General features: G+C 48.2%; 1 protein-coding gene across 1 annotated transcript in view; it reads right to left on the reverse strand.

The window, feature by feature from the left end:
* Positions 1 to 23,943, reverse strand: part of LOC147121973 (protein Niban 1-like) — a 190,864-nt gene that overhangs the window by 36,802 nt on the left and 130,119 nt on the right. The window contains 1 exon segment of the mRNA XM_085982571.1: positions 7,818 to 7,933. Coding sequence (XP_085838697.1) covers positions 7,818 to 7,933 — 116 coding nt within the window.

Raw genomic sequence — 23,943 nt, forward strand, 5'->3', positions numbered from 1 at the left:
AGCAAAACTCTATCAATCTCAGATTTAAAATTATTAATTGAGCTAGCATCTACTGCTTTTTGTGGGAGACAGTTCCACACATCTACCACCCTGTGCGTGAAGAAGTGTTTCCTAATTTCTCTCCTGAATGGCCTGGCTCTGACTTTAAGGTTATGTCTCCTTGTCCTAGGCTCCCCACCAGTGGAAAGGGTTTCTCGCTATCTAACCTATCAATTCGTTTCAAAATCCTAAAAAGGTGCAGTGCCCAGGACTGTACACTACTCCAGATGTGGTCTGACCAGGGCTTTGTAGCAAAACTTCCCCTCCTTTATATTCTAGCCCTCTAGTTATAAAGGCTAATATTCCATTGGCCTTTTTGATTATTTTTTGTACCTTTTGACAACTACATTTTAGTGATCTGTGTACATGGACCCCTAAATCTCGTTGGACCTCCACTGTTCTTAGCTTTTCACAATTAAAATAATACTCAGATCGATCCTTTGTTGATCCAAAATGGATGACCTTGTTGCGGCTGCCGCGGAACACGAATGGAGGCCGAACCGATCTGAGGAACACATGGCTTTTATTACATTCTCTTGAGAGATGGCTGCCCCAGCTCCTCTCTCTGCTAAACCCGAAAACAGACTGAGGGCGACACCCGCGCTTTTGAGTACACACTGAGGGCGATGCCCGCTCCTTTGTCATGCCTTAAAGGCAGCATGCTTCTTAAAGGCAAGGTGCCCGATTTATTGTCCACGGACGGAAAAGTGGATTGCGCCCGTTTAGGTGGCGATCCGCCACAACCTCACACTTACCTACATTGAAATCCATCTGCCACAGTTTTGCCCACTCACTTAATCTATCAATGTCTCTTTGTAATTTTATGCGCCTGTCTACACTACTTACTATACCACCAATCTTTGTGTCATCGGCAAACTTGGCTCTCTATTGTTTTATCTAAGTCATTAATAAATCGGAGTGGTTATTTCCACAAACATTTTTGAGGCCTTCTGTGCATGTGCGCGGTATCCTGGAGGCGCGCAAGCACACCCAATCCCCTTCTGTGCATGTGCGTGATATCCCGGAGGCGTGTAAGCACACCTGATCCCCTTCTGTGCATGCACATTACCCAACAGTTGTGGCCTGCAGTGCAGCGTGGGCCACGTTTTCCTCAGCTCCGTGGGAGAAGGCCCATCACTGGATCCGTGCTGGTTGGGGGAAGAAGAGAGGATCGAAAGGGGAGAGAGAGAGCGGTGATCGGAGGGGGAGAGCGCGGATCGGAGGGGGGAGAGAGAGGATCGGAGGGGGGGAGTGAGAGAGGAGATCGGGGGGGGAGTGAGAGAGGGGATTCCGCGGAGGGGGGAGAGAGAGACGAGAAGATCGGAGGGAGAGGGTATTGGAGGGGAGAGGGAAAGGGGATCGGAGGGGTGGGAGAGAGAGGGGATGGGAGGGGTGAGAGGGAGAGGGGATCGGAGGGGGGAGAGTTAGAGGGGCTCGGAGGGGGGAGAGAGACAGGCGCTTGGAGAGAGAGAGAGAGAGAAAGAGAGGGGTTCAGAGGGGGGAGAAAGGGAATTGGAGGGGAGAGAGAGAGGGGATTGGAGGGGGGAGAGAGGGGGGCTCAGAGGGGGGAGTGAGAGAGGGGATCGGAGGGGGAGAGAGAGGGGATCGGAGGGGGGAGAAAGGAGCTCGAAGCGGGGGAGTGAGAGAGGGGATCGGAGGGGGAGAGAGAAGGGATCGGAGGGGGGAGAAAGGGGATTGGAGGGGGGAGAGAGAGGGGATCGGAGGGGGAGGGAGAGAATCGGAGGGGGAAAGAGCGAGGGGGAGAGAGAGGGAACCGGAGAGGGGAGAGAGAGAAAGAGAGGGGATCAGAGGGGCAAGAGAGAGGATCGGAGGGAAGGAGAGGGGGTGAGAGAGGGAATCAGAGGGGGGAGAGAGAGAATCGGAGGGGGGAGAGAATTGGAGGAGGGAGAGAGAGAATCGGAGGGAGAGAGAGGAGGGGAGAGAGAGAGGAGGGGAGAGAGAGAGGAAGTCAGGAACTCTGGGAGAGAAGGTCAGGAACTCGGGAGCGGGTAAAGAGCATGGAGAGCACAGTGGAAATGGGGAAGAATGTGATTCAGGTCTAAAGGCAGGGAAGTGGAGGGGGCGGGGGGCGGGTGAGAGTGAGAACATGATCCAGATGGTAAGACGGATCACGTTCTTCCAACCCCACCCCACGTTCTCCTCTCCTCCCCCTAGACCTGGTTGATTTCTCGGAAAGCTCGGTGCATGTGTGGCAAGTGACATCATTGGACTGGATGAAATCTGGAAGTCATGACACTGTTACTATTCACTTCATACCCAATAAACCTGTTAACAATCTGTGACCCACACACAGTGCCCCATCTATTGGGGGGGGGCATGGAAGGTCAGGAACTTGTTGGGAGAGAAGGTCATAAACTCGGGGGGGGGTGGTGAGGGGAGGAAGGAACTTGGGGGGAGGGGAGGAACTTGGGCAGGGGGAAGGTCAGGAACATGGGCGGGGTGGGGGGGAGGCCAGGAACTCAGGCGGGGGAGGAGGAGGTCAGAAACTTGGGGGAATGTCAGGAACTTGGGTGGGGGAGAAGGTGAGGAATTTGTGGGGGAGGTGGCGGTCAGGAACCAGTTGGGGAGGGAAAAGATCAGAAACTCGAGGGTGTGAGAAAGGTTATGAACTTGTTGGGGGGAGGCAGGAACATGTTTGAGGGGTAGGAGAAGGTCTTAACCCACAAGGGTGAGCCCTGTCTGCGCTACGTGAGCTCTGTTCTGTCTGGAGCTTGTCAGTCAGAATGGCTCGAATTACACTTTGCAAACTAATTGATTACTTAGGCAGGCAGGAGCTAATTACACATTCCAGGTTAACTGCTGGGTGTGTCTTGTCCTCCAAGGGGACCAATCAGAATTCAGGTGTTGCCTTCAAGGTGACCAATCAGAGATCTGGTGTTGGAAATAAATGCAACCTTAATAAATATAGGGGGAAAAATTCAGTTGTTTGCACCTCCCGTTAGCGCCTTAAGAGGGTGCCAAGTGGGGCGCAAAGCAACTAGAGGCCGGGCACGGCGATGTTTGTGCCGCTCGCGAAATTAACTAGACATTTTGCGGCGGCGCCAAACACTACCGCCACGATCTCCTGCGCCGGCAGATTGTGACGTCAGTCGAGTGCGCAACGCCCCGTTAGTGCCCCGGACCGGATATTGAGTGGCGCCCCCTGCCTTACCGCCTGCCACTAGCAACGACAGGTTGAGGGGAGCGTTATGCTGTCAGAAAGGGACTAGGGGAGCGCTATTTAAAGGCGACCGCTTCCTGCCTTTTTTTGTTGGTGACATTTTAGCACCACGCATTCTGAGAGAGAGAGAGAGAAACTTCTGTGAAGGAGTTTTGAGTACTAAGCAGCCCTTTGCATGTTTATTTTGATTTGCCCTTCCTTGCTTCGCCAGCACTCTGAGGTAGCGCCTCGCTCCTCACGCCTTAAGACAGGTGTGAAGTGCCCAAATGGGGCGATACCGAATTTTTCCCCCATAGTGAATAGTTGAGGCTCCCGCACAGATCCTTGTGGACACCACTAGTCACTTCCTTTCAATTCAAGTACATACCCATTATCCCCACTCTCTGCCTTCTACTGCCTAACCAATTTTCTAACCAGCTCAATAATTTTCCTTCAATTACATTAGCCCTAATTTTAGTTAACAGTTATTTATGTGGAACCTTATCAAATGCCTTCTGGAGGTCCATATAAACTCCATTCATAGACATTCTCCTATCTACCACTTTAGTTACTTCCTCAAAAAATTCAATTATGTTCGTTAGACATGACCTAATCTTTACAAATCTATGTTGGCTCTCTCTAATCAGCCCAAATTTCTCTAAGTGCTTAGTCACTCTGTCCTTAATTATAGTTCCAATAATTTTCCCACAATAGATGTTAGACTAACAGGTCTATAATTTCCTGGTTTCTCTCGCTCACCTTTCTTAAATAATGAAGTTACATTTGCAATTTTCCAATCTAAAGGGACAATTTTTTTAAAGTTCGTTCCTGGGATCTGGGCATCGCTGGCAAGGCCAGCATTTATTGCCCATCCCTAATTGCCCTTGAGAAGGTGGTGGTGAGTCACCTTCTTGAACTGCTGCAGTCCGTGTGGTGAAGGTACTCCCACAGTGCTGTTGGGGAGGGAGTTCCAGGATTTTGACCCAGCAACAATGAAGGAACGGCGATATATTTCCAAGTCAGGATGGCGTGTAACTTGGAGGGGAACCTGGAGGTGATGGTATTCCCATGTGCCTGCTGCCCTTGTCCTTCTAGGTGGTAGAGGTCATGGGTTTGGGAGGTGCTGTCGGAGGAGCCTTGGTGAGTTGCTGCAGTGCATCTTGTAGATGGTACACACTGCAGCCACGGTATGCCGGTGGTGGAGGGAGTGAATGTTTAAGGTGGTGGATGGGGTGCCAATCAAGTGGGCTGCTTTGTCCTGGCTAGTGTCGAGTTTCTTGAGTGTTGTTGGAGCTGCACTCATCCAGGCAAGTGGAGAGTATTCCATCACACTCCTGACTTGTGTCTTGTAGAGGGTGGAAAGGCTCTGGGGAGTCAGGAGGTGAGACACTCGCCACAGAATACCTAGCCTCTGACCTGCTCTTGTAGCCACAGTATTTATGTGGCTGGTCCAGTTAAGTTTCTGGTCAATGGTGACCCTCAGGATGTTGATGGTGGGGGATTCGGTGATGGTAATGCTGTTGAATTTCAAGGGGTGGTGGTTAGACTTTCTCATGTTGGAGATAGTCATTGCCTGGCACTTGTATGGTGCGAATGTTATTTGCCACTTATCAGCCCAAGCCTGAATGTCATCCAGGTCTCGTTGCATGCGGGCATGGACTGCTTCATTATCTGAGGAGTTGCGAATGGAACTGAACACTGTGCAATCATCAGCGAACATCCCCACTTCTGACCTTATGATGGAGGGGAGATCACTGATGAAGCAGCTGAAGATGGTTGGGCCTAGGACACTGCCCTGAGGAACTCCTGCAGCAATGTCCTGGGGCTGAGATGATTGATCTCCAACAACCACAACCATCTTCCTTTGTGCTAGGTGTGACTCCAGCCAGTGGAGACTTTTCCCCCTGATTCCCATTGACTTCAATTTTACTAGGGCTCCTTGATGCCACACTCAGTCAAATGCTGCCTTGATGTCTAGGGCAGTCACTCTCACCTCACCTCTGGAATTCAGCTCTTTTGTCCATGTTTGGACCAAGGCTGTAATGAGGTCTGGAGCCGAGTGGTCCTGGCAGAACCCAAACTGGGCATCAGTGAGCAGGTTATTGGTGAGTAAGTGCTGCTTGATAGCACTGCCAACAACACCTTCCATCACTTTGCTGATGATTGAGAGTAGACTGATGGGGCGGTAATTGATCGGATTCGCAGTAATTCCTGAATCGTGAAAGCTTTGGAAGATTATGGTTAAAGCATCAGTAATTTCCTCACCTACTTCCTTTAAAACCCTGGGATGGAAACCATCAGGTCCTGGGGATTTGTCAGTCATTAATTCCATTATTTTTTCTAATACTGTTTTCTTGCATATATTAACGTTAGTGAGTTCTAGTCCTTGATTCATTATTAGTTTCTCTTGAATGTATTTTATCCTATTTCTCTACTGTGAAGACTGACACTAAGTAATTATTCAGCAAGTGTGCCATTTCCTTATTTTCATTTGCATTATTGCATCTGTTTTTATAGGGCCCACAGTACCCTTGACTACTCTTTTTCTTCTAAAGTGACAGGTATTATCACAAAAGGGCTTTTTGCATTTAAAGTATTTTTTCTGCTTAAGAACTTGCTGTTGAATGTTGTTAGTCTCCTACATTTAGTGATAGAGGCCATGTTAAGTGCCGTACCTCCCTCCCCCTCCACCTCCCAACTCCCCGCACCTTGTGATATGACTTCGTGGGAGGCAGACACGTAGCAACAACCACAATCCCACTTGACAGCTGCTGAAGAAAGTTGCCCGGCTTTCTTCTGAGCCACTAGCAACTGTATCCCTACCACAGAACAAGAATCCTTCTTCCCCATGACCAGACAACAGCTCCATCCCACCGTGAATAAAGAGGGGCCTCATAGTCAAATTAGCATCTTCCTCCTATTGACACACCGTCATTCTTCACACCCACAGTTGCTTTCCCTGTTCAGAGGCATCCAGACTCCTGCTTGGGGTAGTGCTGCTATCCAGCCTGGTGCGGCAGCACAGACACATTCACAGAGGAAGGCATATTTAAATAAATGAGAAGAGCAGAGAAATGCAGATTTTAGCTTCTGGCTGCATTAAATGGATTTCAACACTCACGTATTCATGAGCAGCTGACAAAATAACAATCCTGTTTCCACAAACATTCATAGGTGCATAAACCAATCTTGTTTACTCAGAGGGCTTCCACTGGACCTGACCCTTTAATGATCCTGCTGCTGACTTTATGACCACAGACACGCACAGATTTCCTGTTCCTGTTGGCCTGAGCCCAATGGTGTGTGTTCAGTGCACACCACTATCTTTAAATAAGGCTTAGAGAGGAGGGTTGTGCGCTGAGCTGAAGGCCCCAGTGGTGCGTACTACTGGTGCTGGTACTGGCCATTGCCATTCAGTTCCTCATTTGCCCCCGTTCATTGCCATCCACCGCCCCCTTTTTATTGCTATCCATTTTTCCACATGCCCTCCCTTACAATTTAACCCATTCTCTGCCACACAATCAGCCCTGCTGCTACCCAAGTCCGGCTGCTAATGCACTGGGCTAGGTTCTTCTCTGCTCTTAGTGAAACTCCCAGTGATAATGACAGATATTGCAGCTTCTGTAGGTGGGAAGTTCAGTTCTTGCAAGAGTTTCCGCCTACAGTGCGCAAAGGTCACATTCCCTGCCACTAGTGCTGGGAACGACACTGGCACCAGAGGGAGACTGGGTCCGGTGCAATCGCAAACAGATTTGGGTAGGAGAAGGACTGGAGGAGAGAGGCCCAGTCTGGACTGATTTTGCCACCAAATGCCAACTAGCTGACCAGACCCCCAACATGCTGATTGGACCCCAAAAATGCTGTCAGTATGTATGAGTAATCTAGAGGGAATGATAGAGAGACAGAAGACCAACAGTCATGGAAGGATAGAGACAGAGAGAATGGCAGAGAGACAGATAAGGTGAGGCCCTAAGCTCTGGAATACCCTCTCCTCCTCTCTCTCTGCCTTTAAGACGCTCCTTAAAACCTACCTCTTTGACCAAGCTTTTGGTCACCTATTTTAATGGCTCCTTTTTTGGCTCGGTGTCAATTTTTTTTGGCTGGTTACAGGCGCCATATAAATACAAGTTGTTGTTGTTGCCATTAATAGGCAATTGATTAGTTGTAGTGGTTTTAAAACTGGGACATTGCAGACTCATGGAACTGGACAGGCAGGGTATATACCTCCCTCATTAATTAGACAACTCCAGAGTACTTGCAATTTTCTTTACATGGGGATCCGTTGCAGAAGTAATACTTGTGGATTAATGAGGTACGCCAATCTCAACTAGGTGGAGCTATTTGTACTTTGTATCTCTTTACCTTTCCGTAAAACATTCTAACCATTTCATCGTTTCAGAACTTTTCCTGGTGTGTTTTCATTCGTGCAGGCATACAAACATAGCAGGAAACCATCCAGGAAGTACCAGAAAAATATATAGTCTAGATGAAAAAAAATGATTAGTCTAGGGAGAGAAAGGCTGAACATGATCTGGGAATATGGGTGGAAGTGGAGAAGTTGCAAGGCATGGCGTTAATGAGATCTGACTGCAGTGGTAATTAGTCATTACAGTCTTACCAGTGCTTCGTTGCCATGATTCATTTCCCAGGACCCGTAGTGGCCTTTTTCCTGCCTGAAGAATTGAATGGCTTCTGAGAATGCCTGGACTTCAAATGAACTCTGCTTTGCAAATTCTGAATAAAAATAAAGGAAAGTTATGCAAATTGTAGTGGCGCTTCGTAATTTCCAAACATGCAGCCACTGAGCTTTGAGGCTTTAGCAACGAGTAGACGCGTGTCGAAATAAAACGTTCCAAACCATAACTTTATCTTTAAACTGTTTACTGTAACACCTTACAAACAGAATTACAAAGCAAAACACGTTTAAACGCACACGGTCAAAAACTGTATTGCTCCAGCCCTCAAAGCTTCTGCCTTCTCCAGCCTCGTTGTGCTTGAGCTGTAAAATGGCTGGATACCATGTGACAAGCTTAAGGACTGTACCATTGTAGCAAGAATAAAGGGGGTCACTCAGCCTATACTATTGTAACAAGAAAAGAGGGGGTTTCTCAATACAATAAGTCAGTCAGGTAAATTAACTGTATTATACTATTTAACCAATATTTTAAAGTATTTTCTTTCTTAAACTTTCATGACTCTTACATTCCGGCCCCTAATTGACTAGGCACATGAAGCATATCAATTACTCAAACATTCTTAAGAGTCATAAACTAATGAGTTCAACATATTTACAATATAAATGTCCACTTTTTTTTGTTCAGGAACCTTTCCCGCTGCTTCTTGTAGCAGGCAGAGCTTTGTGATCGGTCTTTCCAGGGTACTGGTCTTGGTTTACAAACAAACGCGACGAACAACGCCTCTGGAGTCTGGCATGGTCTTAATTATTTTTCCATCAACCAAGAATTTCTAGGGGCTGAATCATCCACGATTAAGACGATGTCTCCGGCAATGAAGTTCCTCTTTACTTTGGACCATTTTTGACACTCCTGTAGCAGAGGTAAGTATTCTCTTGTCCATCTGGTCCAGAAAAGGTCTGACATATACTGAACTTGCCTCCACTTCCGACGTGCATACAGATCTTCTTTTTTGAAGACTCCCGGGGGCATGACTGGCTGTGTTTTCAACAACAACAGGTGATTCGGGGTCAGGGCTTCGAGTTCATTGGGATCATCTGATGTCTTAGTTATCGGTCGGTCATTAATGATGGCTTCAACCTCACACAGAACGGTTTGAAGTCCCTCATCGTCAAGCACTTGCAGCTTCAGTACAGAACTGAGTAGTTTTCTTACGGTGCGTATCTGTCTTTCCCAGACACCTCCATGGCGGGATGCAGCCGGTGGATTGAAGATCCACTTAATTCCTGTTTGCATCATGGCTTCCTGTATTTTAAGCTGATTCCAACCTTCAATAGCTTCCCGTAGTTCTCTCTCTGCTCCGACAAAATTAGTGCCATTATCAGAACGCATAATGGACACCTGTCCTCTTCTACAGACAAAGCGCCGCAGGGCGTTAATACAGGAATCAGTGTCAAGCGTGTGTGCCACCTCAATATGAACTGCTCTGATGGTCAAACAAGTGAAAAGCACACCATATCTCTTGACAAGGCTCCGTCCTCGCTTTACCTCGAAAGGCCCGAAATAGTCCACCCCTACGTTTGTAAATGGGGGCTTGTCTGGTAACAAATGGTCTTCAGGCAGGTCTGCCATTTTCTGCTCCCCAGCTCTAGCGTGTAACCATCTGCAAACAATGCATTCAGAGAGTATTTTTCTTATTACAGAATTAGCTCCTGGAATCCAGTATCTTTGTCTTAGCTTCGCAAGCACGTGGTTCCTCCCACAGTGTCCAATATTCTGGTGTATATGCTGAAGAATGAGAGTAGCAACCCGGAGGTCCTTAGAAAGGATAGCAGGATGCTTGGCCTCCTCTGGCATAGCAGATTTGTTTAGTCGCCCTCCCACCCTCAGTACTCATCTTGCAGTGTAGGGTCCAGCTTGTAGATATGACTACCTTTCTTGATTGGAGTACAGGTATTTCGCTGTAAAGCTTCGATTTCTTCTGGATATCTTTGTCTTTGACTGAAGCAAACTATCTCCAGCTCAGCCTTGGCCAAATCCTCCACGGTCAATGAATTCTTACCCAATGTGGTCTTGTGCTGGTGCATATATTGCTGTAGAAGCATTCTCTGCTTATCAGGGTTACTTTCAGACTGATGGATAGTGGCTCGATACTCTTTTCTCTTACCGCTCACGTGTAGCAGCAACTTTTTCAACCTTAGAAACCATGCAACTGCTTTCCTCAACTGGTGCCATCCTGAGAAATGGTTAACAAGCTTGTTCAAGTGTCAAAGTTCTCTTTCGTAGTTATGAGATTTGCTGTGACTGATCTCTTGACTTCGACGTCGTCTTCAGCAATCTGACTTGGCATATCTGGTCTTTCTGGCCATGATCTCTCTGTTTCCAGCAGATAACTTGGGCCTTGTATCCAAGTTTCACTCCTCATGAAGTTTTCAGCCTTCAATCCCCGTGAGGCTTGATCTGCTGGGTTTAATGAGGTGTTTACATACCTCCATTGAGATGGATGAGATTCTGTTTGCTACGAAGGTCTTGAAGCGTATCTTCTCATTCTCTATATACTTCAGCACCGTCGTGCTATCCGTCCAGAAGACAGATTCTTCTAGTGGGAGCCGTAACTCTTTCCGCATCACCCTGTCAACTTTAACTGCAACAACCGCTGCCGTCAACTCTAGTCTCGGGATGGTGACCTGCTTCAGCGGAGCCACCCTGGATTTCCCCATGAGGAAGGAACAATGTTTCCAGCCCTTTTGATTTGTCAGCAAGAGGTAAGTAGCCGTGCCATAGCCGTCCTCACTGGCGTCCGAGAAATGGTGTAGTTGAGCCGTCTTTGTAACTCCAAAACTCACAGGCCTGATGCATCTGCTGACATTGAAGCTAGAAAGTTGTTGCAAATTTGTCAACCATCTGAGCCATCTCTGAGCTTGACCTTCTGGGATATCTTCATCCCAACCTCTCTTGTCTTTACACAGCTCTCGTAGGATCAGCTTCACCGGCAGAATGAGTGGTGCCAGGAATCCAAGAGGGTCATAGATGGAACTGACCACGGAGAGAATCCCTCATCTTGTGGATGGTCTTTCGTTCACCATTATTCTGAAGTTGAACGTGTCTGACTCAATGCACCATTGTACACCAAGAGCTCTCTCGATAGGAAGGACATCGTGGCTCAGGTCCAGATCTTTGACTTCAGTGGCCCTTTCCTTTTCTGGGATAGAAGCTAGAACTGCTCTGCTGTTGCTTATCCACTTAGTCAGATGGAATCCTCCATTCGAACACAGAGTTCTAAGGTCTCTTGACAGTGCAATGGCATCGTCTTCTGTTGACACGGACTTCAGACAGTCATCGACGTAAAAGTTTCTGAAGATTGTCTCCACAGCCTCTGATGGTGCTTTGCCTTTGCCATCTTCTGCAGTTTTTCTGAGAGCGTAGCTTGCACAGCTGGGAGATGATGTGGCTCCGAACAAGTGTACAGCCGTTCTACATTCCACCATAGCTTGACTAACGTCGCCATCTGGCCACCAAAGGAAACGCAGAAGATCAGCATCTTCATCAGGGATTCTGACTTGGTAGAACATTGATTCTATATCTGCCATCATGGCAACGAGCTCTTGTCTAAACCTCGTCAAGACGCCAATGAGGGCATTAGTAAGATCAGGACCTTGAAGCAGCTGGTCATTCAGTGAAGTTCCTCTGAATGAGGTGGTGCAGTCAAACACTACACGGATCTTTTTCTTCTTTGGGTGATACACACCGTGATGAGGAATGTACCAGACCCTTCCATCGTCTCTGTTCAACTGTTCCTCGGGCACTTTTACAGCATAGCCTTTCGCTATGATGTTTCTCATGAAGCCTTTGTAGCCTTCGTGAAAGTCGGGGTTCTTGTTCAGCTTTCTCTTTAGACTGATGGCGCGCTGCTCTGCTATGCAGCGATTGTTCGGCATCTTCGCGGTCTGTCTTCTCAGTGGCAAACCAATGTGATAGTGGCCATCAATGAACTGTGTAGACCTTGTCATCAAATCCATGAACTGATGGTCTTCTTGTGACATCTCTGTCTTTTTATCACAGCTGCGTTCTGAAAAGTCTGCTTTGAACTGCTGTATCAACAGCTCTTCAACGCTTGCGATAGAGGTACGAGTAACTGTTACATTTTGTCGTTGCTCCTTGTTCGACTTGTTGCCATCATCTCTCCTTACCGGTCCATTGACTACCCATCCAAGGGCTGTCCTGACTGCGTAGGGTCCGTCATCCTTGCTGTTTATCACCTGCCATGGCTCCATAGTTTTGTAGGCATTGGTTCCAATTAATAGGCCAATTTCTGCTTCAATATATGGGAGACGCACCTTTTCCAGGTAAGGCCATCTCTCCACATCCTTCTGCAGGGCTAAGTTCCCTATTTTAACAGGAATCTCCCTCTGTGTGAAAACATTGGGCAGGTCTATGAAGTCTTTCTCTTCAAGTCCACACACTTCTAAGTCTGACAGGATATAACTTTGCATTGACTTCTCATGACCCATGGTGCGTAATAGGATTTCTGTTCTTCTGCCTCTAACGTTCAGCTGTCGCATGAGTGATTCTGTGCAGAACGTTGCTGAACTACCTGGATCCATGAAGGCGTAAGTCTCCACAAACTTCTCACTCCTCTTAGACTTGATCTTTACAGGTACGATGGCAAGAATACAATCACTGTCACCGGCCCCAGTGAATCCACAAGTCTCTGGTTCTAGCGACACCAGAGCACTTGAAACAACCTTCTCGTTGGTATTGTTTTCTTCACTCTTCTTAGAGGCTTGTTCTTCTTTGTGGATATGCAGCAGACTGGGATGTTTCCGAGTGCACTCTCTGCATGTTGTTCTTTGCTTACAGTTTCTACTCAGGTGCCCCTGAGAGAGACATCCAAAACATAGGCCATTGTACTTCAGAAATTCGATTCTGTCTTTATGTGGCTGTGCTTTGATGTCACTGCAGAAATCCAATGTATGATTCTTCTGGCAGAATAAACATGGCTTCTGAAAGGCATTAGCAGGCGTCACTGTGCTGCTCTTTTTGGGAGATGAGTTCTGAGACTTTTCTTCCCCAGCCTGAGTGACGATAGTTGCAAAGCTGCTTCCCCTGGAACCACCTTTCCTGAGAGTCTTTGATTCAGCAGGCTTGGCTTTCACTCTTCCATCAGTAGTTGGGCTGACATCCTGGATGTTTCCAAACAATGGCCTAGAAATTCATTAAGGCACTGCCAGCTTTGCGCCCAGTTAACGCCTAAAGAGTGATTTTGCGCCAGAAATGAGTTTGCGCAGATATTCAGCGCAGCGGTATTGGCGGCAGTAGCCGTTAGCGCTGCGCTGGCACCGATGACGTCATCGGTGTGCGCAGTGCCCCGGTTCCGCCCCAAAACCGGCCCGATCCCCATATTTAGTTGCGGCCGCCTCCTCCGAAGCAGCCGCAAACAGCGACCAGAAAACGGGGCCGTCCTGCTGCCTTAGTGGGGCGCTTTAAAGCGGAAGGTGCGGCCGGCCGCTTTTTCGGCGGCCGCCTGCCCGCACCTCCTTCCCCGGCCTCCTCCACCCGCCCCCCCCCCGCGGCATTGCCGGCTGCTTTCCGTGAGCCCGGCACTTCTCCGTGGTGCCGGGCTCATTTGCCGGCACTATCCAGCGGCGATCTCCCCGTTGCAGGCAGCTCCCCCTTAAGAGAAGGAGGAGGCCTGCAGTACCGCAGCCTGCCGCTCCGCAGCGGCTGGCGCAGTGGCGCCAAGAGCGCTGATATTCAGTGTCAGCGCCCCAAGCGGAGGCGGGCACACCCTGGTATAGCGCCCGGTTCCGAATTGGGGCGCTAACAATGAATATCTGACGATCGCTATAGGCTTCCCGCCCAGCGCTAACTTTTGGGCGCTAGCCAGCTGGCGGGGCCATAGTGAATTTCTAGGCCAATGGGTCCCTAGCAATTTTAGCCTGTTTGTCTATGAAATTCACTAAGCCTGCAAACCTGGCTCTACTTTTCCATCTCTCCATTATCTCAAAGGCTGTTCTTCTCCATTGTTCTCTCATCTTGTAAGGAAGCTTAGAGATGATGATTCTCATAGTCATAGGATTGTCCATCTCTTCCATGAATTCAACATCCTCCATGGTGTTGCGACATCCTATGAGAAAAAGAACATATGTGTTCAATGCCTCCACGTCCTCCGATCTGATCTGTGGCCACTTGATAGCCTTTTCAATATATGCAGTGGCTATTTTTAGCTCATTACCATAGTGCTCCTGCAGCAACTTCCTGGCTTCTATGTATCCCTGGTCCGGTCTCATGTGTTCACAGCTTCTGACCAGGTCTTGTGGTTTACCACTGGTGTACTGTCCCAGGTAGTACAACTTATCACTGCTGCTCTCTGTTTTGGAGTCAATGGCTTGTTTGAAGGATCTGATGAAGGGCTTATACTTGAGTGGGTCGCCTTGGAACACTGGTATGTCTCTTTGAGGGAGTCGAAACAGATTCTGTTGTTTTACAAGCATCTCTGTAATTTCGTTCTGATGTTGCATCACTCGGTATAGGCTTCTCCCTGTGTCTTCAGGCCTCTGGTGGTCATCAGCAGGGTCTAGTCTAGACCGTCTGATGTCTGGGGTAGCATCACGTGCTCCTGTTAGTGGAGAGGCCTCTCTTCCATGCTGTAATGTCAGGAGATGGCCTTCAGACTCTCTTTTAACTCTTGAAGGTGCCCTGGATCCAACTCTGTGTGACAACATTGACTGGCAGTATTCGTTCATGACATCCTGTGAGCCTTCATAATCTTCATACACACTCAACTTGGCATCTGAGACCGCAATAGCTGTTTTTAGCTCCAGTTGTTCTTTCTTTGCCTGCAGTTGGGCCTGTTGGGCCTGCAGTTGGGCCTGTTGGGCCTGTTGTTGGGCCTGCAGTTGGGCCTGCAGTTGGGCCTCTTGGGCCTGCAGTTGGGCCTGCAGTTGGGCCTCTTGGGCCTGCAGTTGGGCTTCTTCCCGTTCAAGAGCTTGCTTCTCCACTAAAGATGCTGCGCGCGCCATCAACGCTGCCCGTTCAACCTCCTCTCTCATGCGTCGTGACGAGCATGTGGTAGAAGCGACTGACCTGTGTCCAGAAACAGAGCTGCCTTCTTTTCGATTTTTGCTCAGTCTGGCTGAAGTCTCTGAAATGCTATCATCTGGTCCGACTTCATCGTCATCTTTATCTTTCTCTGCTGTATCAGCATCTTGACGAATCTTTAACATCCGCTGTTCTGTGGCCTTGACATAGTCCTTAATGCTGGATGATTTAAGATCAAACCAGTTGTGCTGATCAGTGTTTCCCTCGTCTTCAGACAGAAGTGCTAATACATCTTCATTGAGTACATTAAATTCTTCATGCAACTTGGAGAAATCATAATGCATTATGTCTTCAACTTTCTTAATATTAGCATTATCTTCCATGAGACAATCAATTATCTTCATTTTTCCAGTTATCTGAGCTAATTTAGCCCTCCTTGCACCTATGCTTCTATGTAACTTCTCTTCCATTGCCTTTGGGGTGAGCTTTACTTCCCTCTTTTGGCCAACAATTCTTCTGGCTGGGGGAAGCTCCTCACGGCTCCATAAGGCCTCGGCCATTTTACCCACAGCTCTTATTTAGCTTCTCAATAGAATGAACAAGGCAAGTAACAGTCACTGTACCTTCGCTTTCTTATATTGTTGTCTGGCTCCGTGACCATTCATGTATATACGTTCGCCGACAATTCCGTCCTTTCCTTCTTAGGGAGCTAGTTTTTGATTAATGTAGTGGCGCTTCGTAATTTCCAAACAAGCAGCCACTGAGCTTTGAGGCTTTAGCAACGAGTAAACGCGTGTCGAAATAAAATGTTCCAAACCATAACTTTATCTTTAAACTGTTTACTGTAACACCTTACAAACAGAATTACAAAGCAAAACACGTTTAAACGCACACGGTCAAAAACTGTATTGCTCCAGCCCTCAAAGCTTCTGCCTTCTCCAGCCTCGTGGTGCTTGAGCTGTAAAATGGCTGGATACCATGTGACAAGCTTAAGGACTGTACCATTGTAGCAAGAATAAAGGGGGTCACTCAGCCTATACTATTGGAACAAGAAGAGGGGGTTTCTCAATACAATAAGTCAGTCAGGTAAATTAACTGTATTATACTATTTAACCAATATTTTAAACTATTTTCTTTCTTAAACTTTCATGACTCTTACACAAATTACATTATCAATGACATTTCATAAAGAATTCCATTTGACAAGCTAAGATGAGGAGTGTTGACCCAATGGGCTCTCCCCTTGATTTGTGACAAGTGTCTAGTCTAAGGGAAGTGGGGGACATTTGGGACAGAAGGCAAGTAGAGACCGAATGCTTCTCCATAAGGAGGAAGGGGAGGGAGGGGTGGAATTGCCAGGCAACTCACCCCAAAGGCTCTATTATAGCCTTTGGTTACAGAGTGGCATTGGGAGCGGCATGAGATCATTTAACTGCCCAGCCATTCAGCAGCGGGCATGACATGTTCTGGGACAGGTGTAAAGCAAACAGAGGTTACAAAAAAATGAGGGAGAAATGCACAATTTTTTTTTTAAATGCCAAAAATAGTTGAAGAAATTAAAATGGGACCAAAATGTTCTGGATGGTTCAGTACAATACATGGCACTGAGGCACACTGGGAATGAATAAAATGAATAAAATATAAATCTATTTTTAGATTGTAGATTAGATTGCTGCTGCACATTTACCTCATTTCAGTTTGTCGTCATGCCTTCTCTAAATGACAGGTCAGCATGACTACATTTCCCAGTTTAAAAAAAAGTCGGAGAAATTGAATGGAATGCTCTGCTGAAAAAGTGCAGGCTCCGAGCATGCTAAGTAAAAAAAACAACCACTCTGAATCATAGCAGAGACAAGTTGTCCACTGCTGTTATTCAATTCCAGGACATTTTATGTGGTTAACATGGATCTAAGGTAAATTGTTCTCCACAGGCTGCTAGCTATTTTACTGGGTTCATAAATAGAAGCACGTTATGTCATGATTACGTTATCAATTGCGTTTGTTGCTCAGTAGGCATTTTTACATTCTATATCAGGAGACTCTAAAGTGACTCCTGTGGCACCATGGTGATATTATATTGTCTCCCATGGTTATATTGTCTCCCATGGTTATATTGTCTCCCATGGTTATATTGTCTCCCATGGTTATACTGCTCCTTTGCCTCTGTTCTTCTGGAGGCTGATTCAGAAAATGGAGAAATGCACAGAAAACCTACTCTCACTTTCAGAATAGGTCTCCAATGGGCCATAGGAGATTGTAAGCAAAGCATATAGACAATTCTTAGTCACAGGCCAAGGAACAGACACTAACCATCTCTGTGCGCGTTTGCGTCACAACAGAATTTTATCTCGCAACGCAAACGGTTGAACTAACTCAGTACATTCAGCAGTACAACCAGTGGGATCATTTGTTTAGCTGGCAGTAGGCGAGACCCATGACCTGATGTCCCAAAGCGTTTTACAGCCAATGAAGTACTTTTTGAAGTGTAGTCACTGTTGCAATGTAGGAAACGCAGCAACTTGTGCACAGCAAGGTCCCGCAAACAGCAATATGATAATGACCAGATAATCTGTTTTTAGTGCTGTTGATAGAGGGATAAATATTGGCCAGAACACCGGGGATAACTCTCATGCTCTTCTTCGAAATAGTGCCATGGGATCTTTTACACCCACCTGAGAGAGCAGACGGGGCCTCGGTTTAATGTCTGATCCAAATGACGGCACCTCCGACAGTGCAGCACTCCCTCAGCACTACACTGGAGTGTCAGCCTCTTGTGCTCAACTCTCTGGAGTGGGACTTGAACCCACAACTTTCTGACTCTGGAGACGAGAGTGCTACCAACTGAGACTTATTGTAAGCCTCCAGTATTTTACATTCAGACAGCGCCACATAGAAAAGGCAGTGTTTTTTTTTCCAAATTAGAATTATAATAATAATAATAATTCAACTTTATTGTCATTGCACAAGTACATGAACAACAAAATGTGATCGTGCAAGCTCCCATGACTGGGAGAAGCAAAGCCGCTGCGTCGGTGTGCGCCGCCATTCCATTTCCACCATTCCTCCTGTCCGACAATCTTCAGCCCAACGCCCGGGCCTGCTCACCAGCCGCTCCTCCTTCCGTGACCTTCTCACCAACCGCCCCTCCTCGGGGCTCCTTCCGTGACCTTCTGCACCTGATGGTCACCCCTACCAGGTACTAACCAGGCCTGGCTCTGCTTAGCTTCACAAGCCTTGCCAGTGAGCCTGTCCCTAGTCCCAGGAACAGGGATTAGTAACTCCTTGTTCATGCTATTCTGCTGTAGATTCACAGCAAGTGCAAAATGGCAGTACACCTACAAATGGTGCAATTGCATAGAATGACATAGATTGTTACAGCACAGAAACAGGCCATTCAGCCCAGCTGGTCCATGCTGGTGTTCATGCTCCAGACCAGCCGCCTCCCACCCCTCTTCATCTACCCCTATCAGCATAACTGCATAACATCATTTCAATGCATCTTTTCTCAGAAACAATTCATGCATTAAAACAACATCAAATTACAGACATACCATCAGGGTTCAGTTAAGCAGAAATATAAATGAGATGTTCTCTAATAGGCAGATTTGAAACACCTTGGAGCTTTGTTAAAAGTAGAGTTGGCATCAGCAGTTTCTGGCTTGCAAGCTGAAACTTCACACGCAAGAAAAATTTCTTATTTTATTTTGTTCTGAGAGTATGCATTGATCTTTCTTTCAAGTTATTTCCCTCCTGCTTTCCTTAGTCTCCTTAGGCCATGAAGAAATGATTGCTGTGGAGAGGGTGGAAGAATGATCTGCTCTCCTTCTCTCCATCCACTAATGACACTTTGACCTATCCACTGGGAGATGGCAAGAGATGCCCAGGATGATGCTCCCTCTGAGATTCTCTGGCCTTCCTTCTTCCTCTCACCCCCGCCTCACCACACAGTAAGGAAGCAATTGCTTTTCCCTTGCCATGCCTCTGTGTAGAGAGGAGCCATGACCTCAAACCCACATTACAGCAGCCTGTGGTGCCAGCCACAGTCTACCATCATGCCACTTAGCTTATTGCCATATTCAACATGGTGGTCAAATCAAAGTACTCTTCAGTCTTTACAATAACAGCATTTCTGTTGTGTATGTACCTTTAAGGGAATAACTGGTCTTAGACTGCAGTACCGGCAGTGACCACCCCTGTATAAAAGGCCCTAGCAGGCTTCTGTAATTTCAGTACCAGGTTGTCTCCATTCAGTAAATGTTATGTTCATTAATAACTAGACATTCTTATTATGAACACAGCTAGCTTCTAGCTAGTTATTTATTCAGTACACGTTCTCTAGGTACAGTATCTGTAGAGATGCAGCATGTGTGCTCCTGTGTGCAGGCTGCCATCTTGACTGTTGCCTTGTGGGTAGCCTAGTGCCTCATGGGTAATGTAGTCTTAATATATATACAGCTGGGTAGTGTAGTCTTATACATACAGCTATATACAGCTCTACGGCTCCACCTAGTGTCCACTATAGAATGACATGTTATTGATCACTACAGTAAAGACTTGTTATAATCAACTCCTGCAGTCCGTGTCTCAATTATACACGGACATAATAATTTCAATAATATTTTCTTCATACGGCAGATTCAATAAGAGCCATTACCTGTGAAACATCCCAAAGTGTACTTGTGAAGACTACAGTGGGCTTGATTCTGCTGCTATCTTGATTAATGCAGTCCCAAAGTTGTCACAATGGTGATAAGTTAGGGTATTCTAAGCAATTTTGCTTCTACCCAAATCTTAGGTTCTCAAAGCTGAAATCAAACCCATAATGTGAACAAACTCAGATTTGTACCACTACTAGTTTTTCTACAGAATTTTGTCATTGCCCTATAGACTCTATTAGCTCTATTAGAATACATAAATCAAAAATTAAGAATACAGGGCGGAAAAATTCAGTTGGTTTGTGCCTCCCGTTAGCGCCTTAAGAGGGCGCTAATGGGGCACAAAGCAACTAGCGCCTGGGCGCGGCGATGTCTGCGCCGCTCGCGAAATTGACCGGACATTTTGCGGCGGCGCTAAACAATACTGCCCCGACCTCCTGCGCCCGCAGATCTTGACATCATTCGAGCGTGCAACGCCCTTGTGGTGCCCTGGACCGGATATTGAGTGGCGCCCCCCTCCTTTCCGCCTGGCGCAAGCAACGACAGGTAGACTGGAACGTTTCCCAGTCGGTGTGGGGCTGGGGGGGCGCTATTTCAAGGCGGCCTCTTCCTGGCTTTTTCTGTGAGAGACATTTTTGCACCACTCATTCTGACAGAGAGAGAGATTCTGAGAGAGAGGAGAAACTTCTACATAGAGTCAACGCTGTGTGAAGTAGTTTTGGCTACTGAGCATCACTTTGCAGGTACTTTTGTTTTTGACCTTCATTACTTTGATTTCCAAGAGACTATGGGGGCTGCACTGATTCGGGGCGTCGTCCTGCGCCTGCAGAATCGGAGGCAACAGAGATGCAGAGAGAGTGGCAATCATGGCCAGACGGAGGAGGGCCAACAGGCCTCTGCACAGGAGACCTTACCCTCCCAGGGTATTCCGGGAACATTTCTCCTACATTAATATGTCTGAGGAGCAGTGTTTGCGAAGGCTTCGCTTCTGCAAGGAGGTGGTCACTGAGCTCTGCCACCTGCTGCAGCCAGATCTGTAGCCTCAACTGAGGACCAGGACATCTCTGTCGGTGGCAGTGAAGATCACAGTGGCTCTGAACTTTTATGCCCCCTGCTCCTTTCAAGCAGCTACTGGGGACATCGCCAATATCTCTCAGTTCGCGGTCCATTGCTGCATCCGTCAGGTCACAAATGCCCTCTATAAAAGGAGACGCCAGTCCATCTCTTTCCCGGTGACCCGGGCCAAACAGCATGAACGCGCATTGGGCTTTGCGAGGATAGCGGGCTTCCCCATGGTGCAGGGCGCCATTGACTGCACGCATGTGGCATTGTGGGCACCGCATGAGAATGCAGAGAATTTCCTCAAACGCAAGGGATTCCACTCCTTAAACGTCCAGTTGGTCTGTGACCACAGACAGCTGATACTCGCTGTCAATGCCCGCTATCCTGGCAGCAGCCATGATGCATTCATCCTGTGCCATACTGCTGTGGCAGAACTTTTCCAGGCACCGCATCACCCAAGTGGTTGGCTCCTCAGAGACAAAGGTTATCCACTGTGCACCTGGCTGATGACACCGCTCCGTAACCCCAACACCCCTGCTGAGCTGCGGTACAACGAGAGCCATCTCACCACCAGGAACATCGTTGAGCAGACGATCGGCGTGCTCAAGCAACGGTTCCACTGTCTGGACCACTCAGGAGGAGCCCTGCAGTACTCGCCTGAGCGAGTCTCCCTCTTCATAGTTGTGTGCTGCATTCTTCATAACCTGGCAATCCTCAGGACCCAGCCAATGCCACCAGGCCTTGGAGCACCACCGGAGGAGGAAGAAGAGGAGGATGATCAGCAGCAGCACCAAGGCAGGAGGGAGGCCCACAATGTAGAAACTGGAAGGGCCGTCCGTCAATGGCTGATAGCAAGCCGCTTCTAGGCCCCTGCTGAGGAAATGGCTTCTGCCATTGAGAACAACATGAATGAAACCAACCCGCAACCCCTAAGCCGGCCAAGGCAGCAATGATTCCAAAGACCAAACATGTACATTTTGAATACAAAAACTTATTTATTTTACAAACTTTGTGTGTGTCATTTTTTCATGACAAACTAATAGAAAGAAACACAAAAAAACAGTCATTAACATAACTGGTTCTCACAACCTGGAGATAATGTCCGAAACACTAAACAAAAGTTTGAACACGAACCTCGGCCTTTAATAAAAAATTGACCAACATTTTGTCACAGCTCCTACTTTTTGCCCTTCGAGGGTGATCTCCTTCCCTTGCGCACTTCCCCCCTTCCCGCCATACTGCTCCTCTGTAATGGGGCCCCAGTGGCTGCAGCAAGGCTGCTGGAAGGCTGCTGATTGTCTCAGCCTGAGACTGCAGATGCCCTTGAAGGACGGCCTCGACCAGCTCTGGGCCTGGAGGGCCCGGCTGCAGACTGCACCAACTCTGCATGGGCGGCAGCAGTCTGGGCTACAGGCAGTGGCAAGTGCAATGGGAAAGTGACAGTGGTGGCAGCAGGAATGCTGTCAACTTGAGAGAGGACAGCAACTCCCTGCTCGACCGACACACTGGCACTCCCACGGGGCAGCACATCAGCATCCAGAGCAATCTGGTGGAGCACAGATTGCTGGCCTGCTGCGGCGCGGTGAGAGCCCCGGGGAAATGTGTCCAAACCAGCGATGATGGCAGCAGTCAGTACTTGCGTGGCCTCAATCTGGGTCTGCATGAGAGCAGTCTGAGATGGGGTCATGGCAGCCAGTGGCTGAATTGCAGCACTAAGCTTTAGTGTGGCATCCACCTGTGCTACAGCGAAGTGCTCCACACTCCTTGCCAGTGCTTCAGTGCATTCGGGCACCCTTCCCACTGCACCCATGAGCTCAGTGTGCATGTCCACCGCCTGGGTGTTCATTTCAGCGGTCAGCCGCTCCTCCTCTGCGTCCAGTGCAGTAGGACTCGCTGGCATACTCTCCCTCTGAGGAGAAGGCCCCCGAGCTTCCCTACCCCCATCGCGTTGCTGCAGTCCACTGGCTCCTGGAGATTCACCCTCATCAGACCCTTCCCCCCTGCTCCCCTCCAGGGAAGGCGTGTTCCCAATGTGGGCATGGGCTTCCTCGGGAGAGGATGGTGCTGATGCTCCGGCTTCCTCTTCCTCCTCGCCTGCAGCTTCACTCCCACTGGCAGCTTGAGGGCCCGTCTCCTCACCTGGTGAATCACCATCTGAAAGCAGGGAGGTACAAGAGTGGTTTTAGCGTGAGGACAGGAGGGCAGTAAGGGAGGAATGAGTGCAGCGATTTAGTAAGTTGAATTGAAAGTGTCAAAGGCTGGTGTTGTGAGGGACAAGTGGAAGGAGAGAGGACAAAAAGGTGATGACCTTACCATTGCTGTCCAGAACGGGGTCGGCCTCTCCAGGGGCGACGGGACTGATCACCCGGCTTGCCACAATCCTGTGGACGTGCACCTGAAGATCGCTGAGGGGTTGCAGCTGAGGCCACCCTCCACCCGTCCGGTGCTGCTGTCTCCTATTATGCCTGCAAGAAAAAGGATGACGTCTGAGTAAATATACAGCCATGGTCTTGCCTGATGTGCCTCCCATAATTGAATAGCCCTTACTGTATGCAGCCATGGTCTTGCCTGATGTGCCTCCCATAATTGAATAGCCCTTACTGTATGCAGCCATGGTATTGCCTGATGTGCCTCCCATAGTTGAATAGGCCTTACTGTATGCAGCCATGGTCTTGCCCGATGTGCCTCCCATAGGTGAATAGCCCTTACTGTATGCAAAGTGTGGAATGTGCGTGTGTGTTTCATGAGAGGGCCATAGGTGTTGGATGAGTGTTGGGCATTGGGGTTTTAAGACCCTCTGGCCATAGAGTGAGGTTGATATGGAGGGATGGAGAGATATTGAAAAAAAGCCACTCACCCTGATGACCCGAGTGAGGTCGTTGAACTTTTTTCGACATTGAGTATAGGTCCTGGGCACCATGCTCCCGGAGGAGACGTTCTGAGCCACCTCCCTCCACACTCTTCTGTACTCGCGCGGCAAAGGCCTCCTGCCACTCTCAGGGTAGAGTATAGATCTTCTGCGCTCCACTGCGCCAACCAGAGCCTCCAAGGCCCGCTCGCTGAAGCGCTGAGCTCGTTCTCTCACCCTCTCCATAGTCCTTGGCTGGAAGATTTAGGCACAGGTCTCTCCAGGCCGAGATTCAAGGCTCCAATGAGCAGGGTGTGGCTGGAGAGCAAGATTGACCCTCCCCTTTAAGAACTGTCTGGCAATAGTGTGTCTGTGTTCCATCGCTAACTGACATCACCCGCGCTGCGCCCGCGCTCTGAGTTAGTGCCTCGCTCCTCGGCCTTTGTGCCTTAAGACAGGTGTGCAACGCCTGATTTAGCGCTCCAATCACCTCCAGGGGCGATA

This window comes from Somniosus microcephalus, chromosome 3 (assembly GCF_052327205.1).
Source record: "Somniosus microcephalus isolate GS21.2 chromosome 3, FLI_Smic_1.0, whole genome shotgun sequence".
In the NCBI taxonomy this organism is placed as follows: domain Eukaryota; kingdom Metazoa; phylum Chordata; class Chondrichthyes; order Squaliformes; family Somniosidae; genus Somniosus; species Somniosus microcephalus.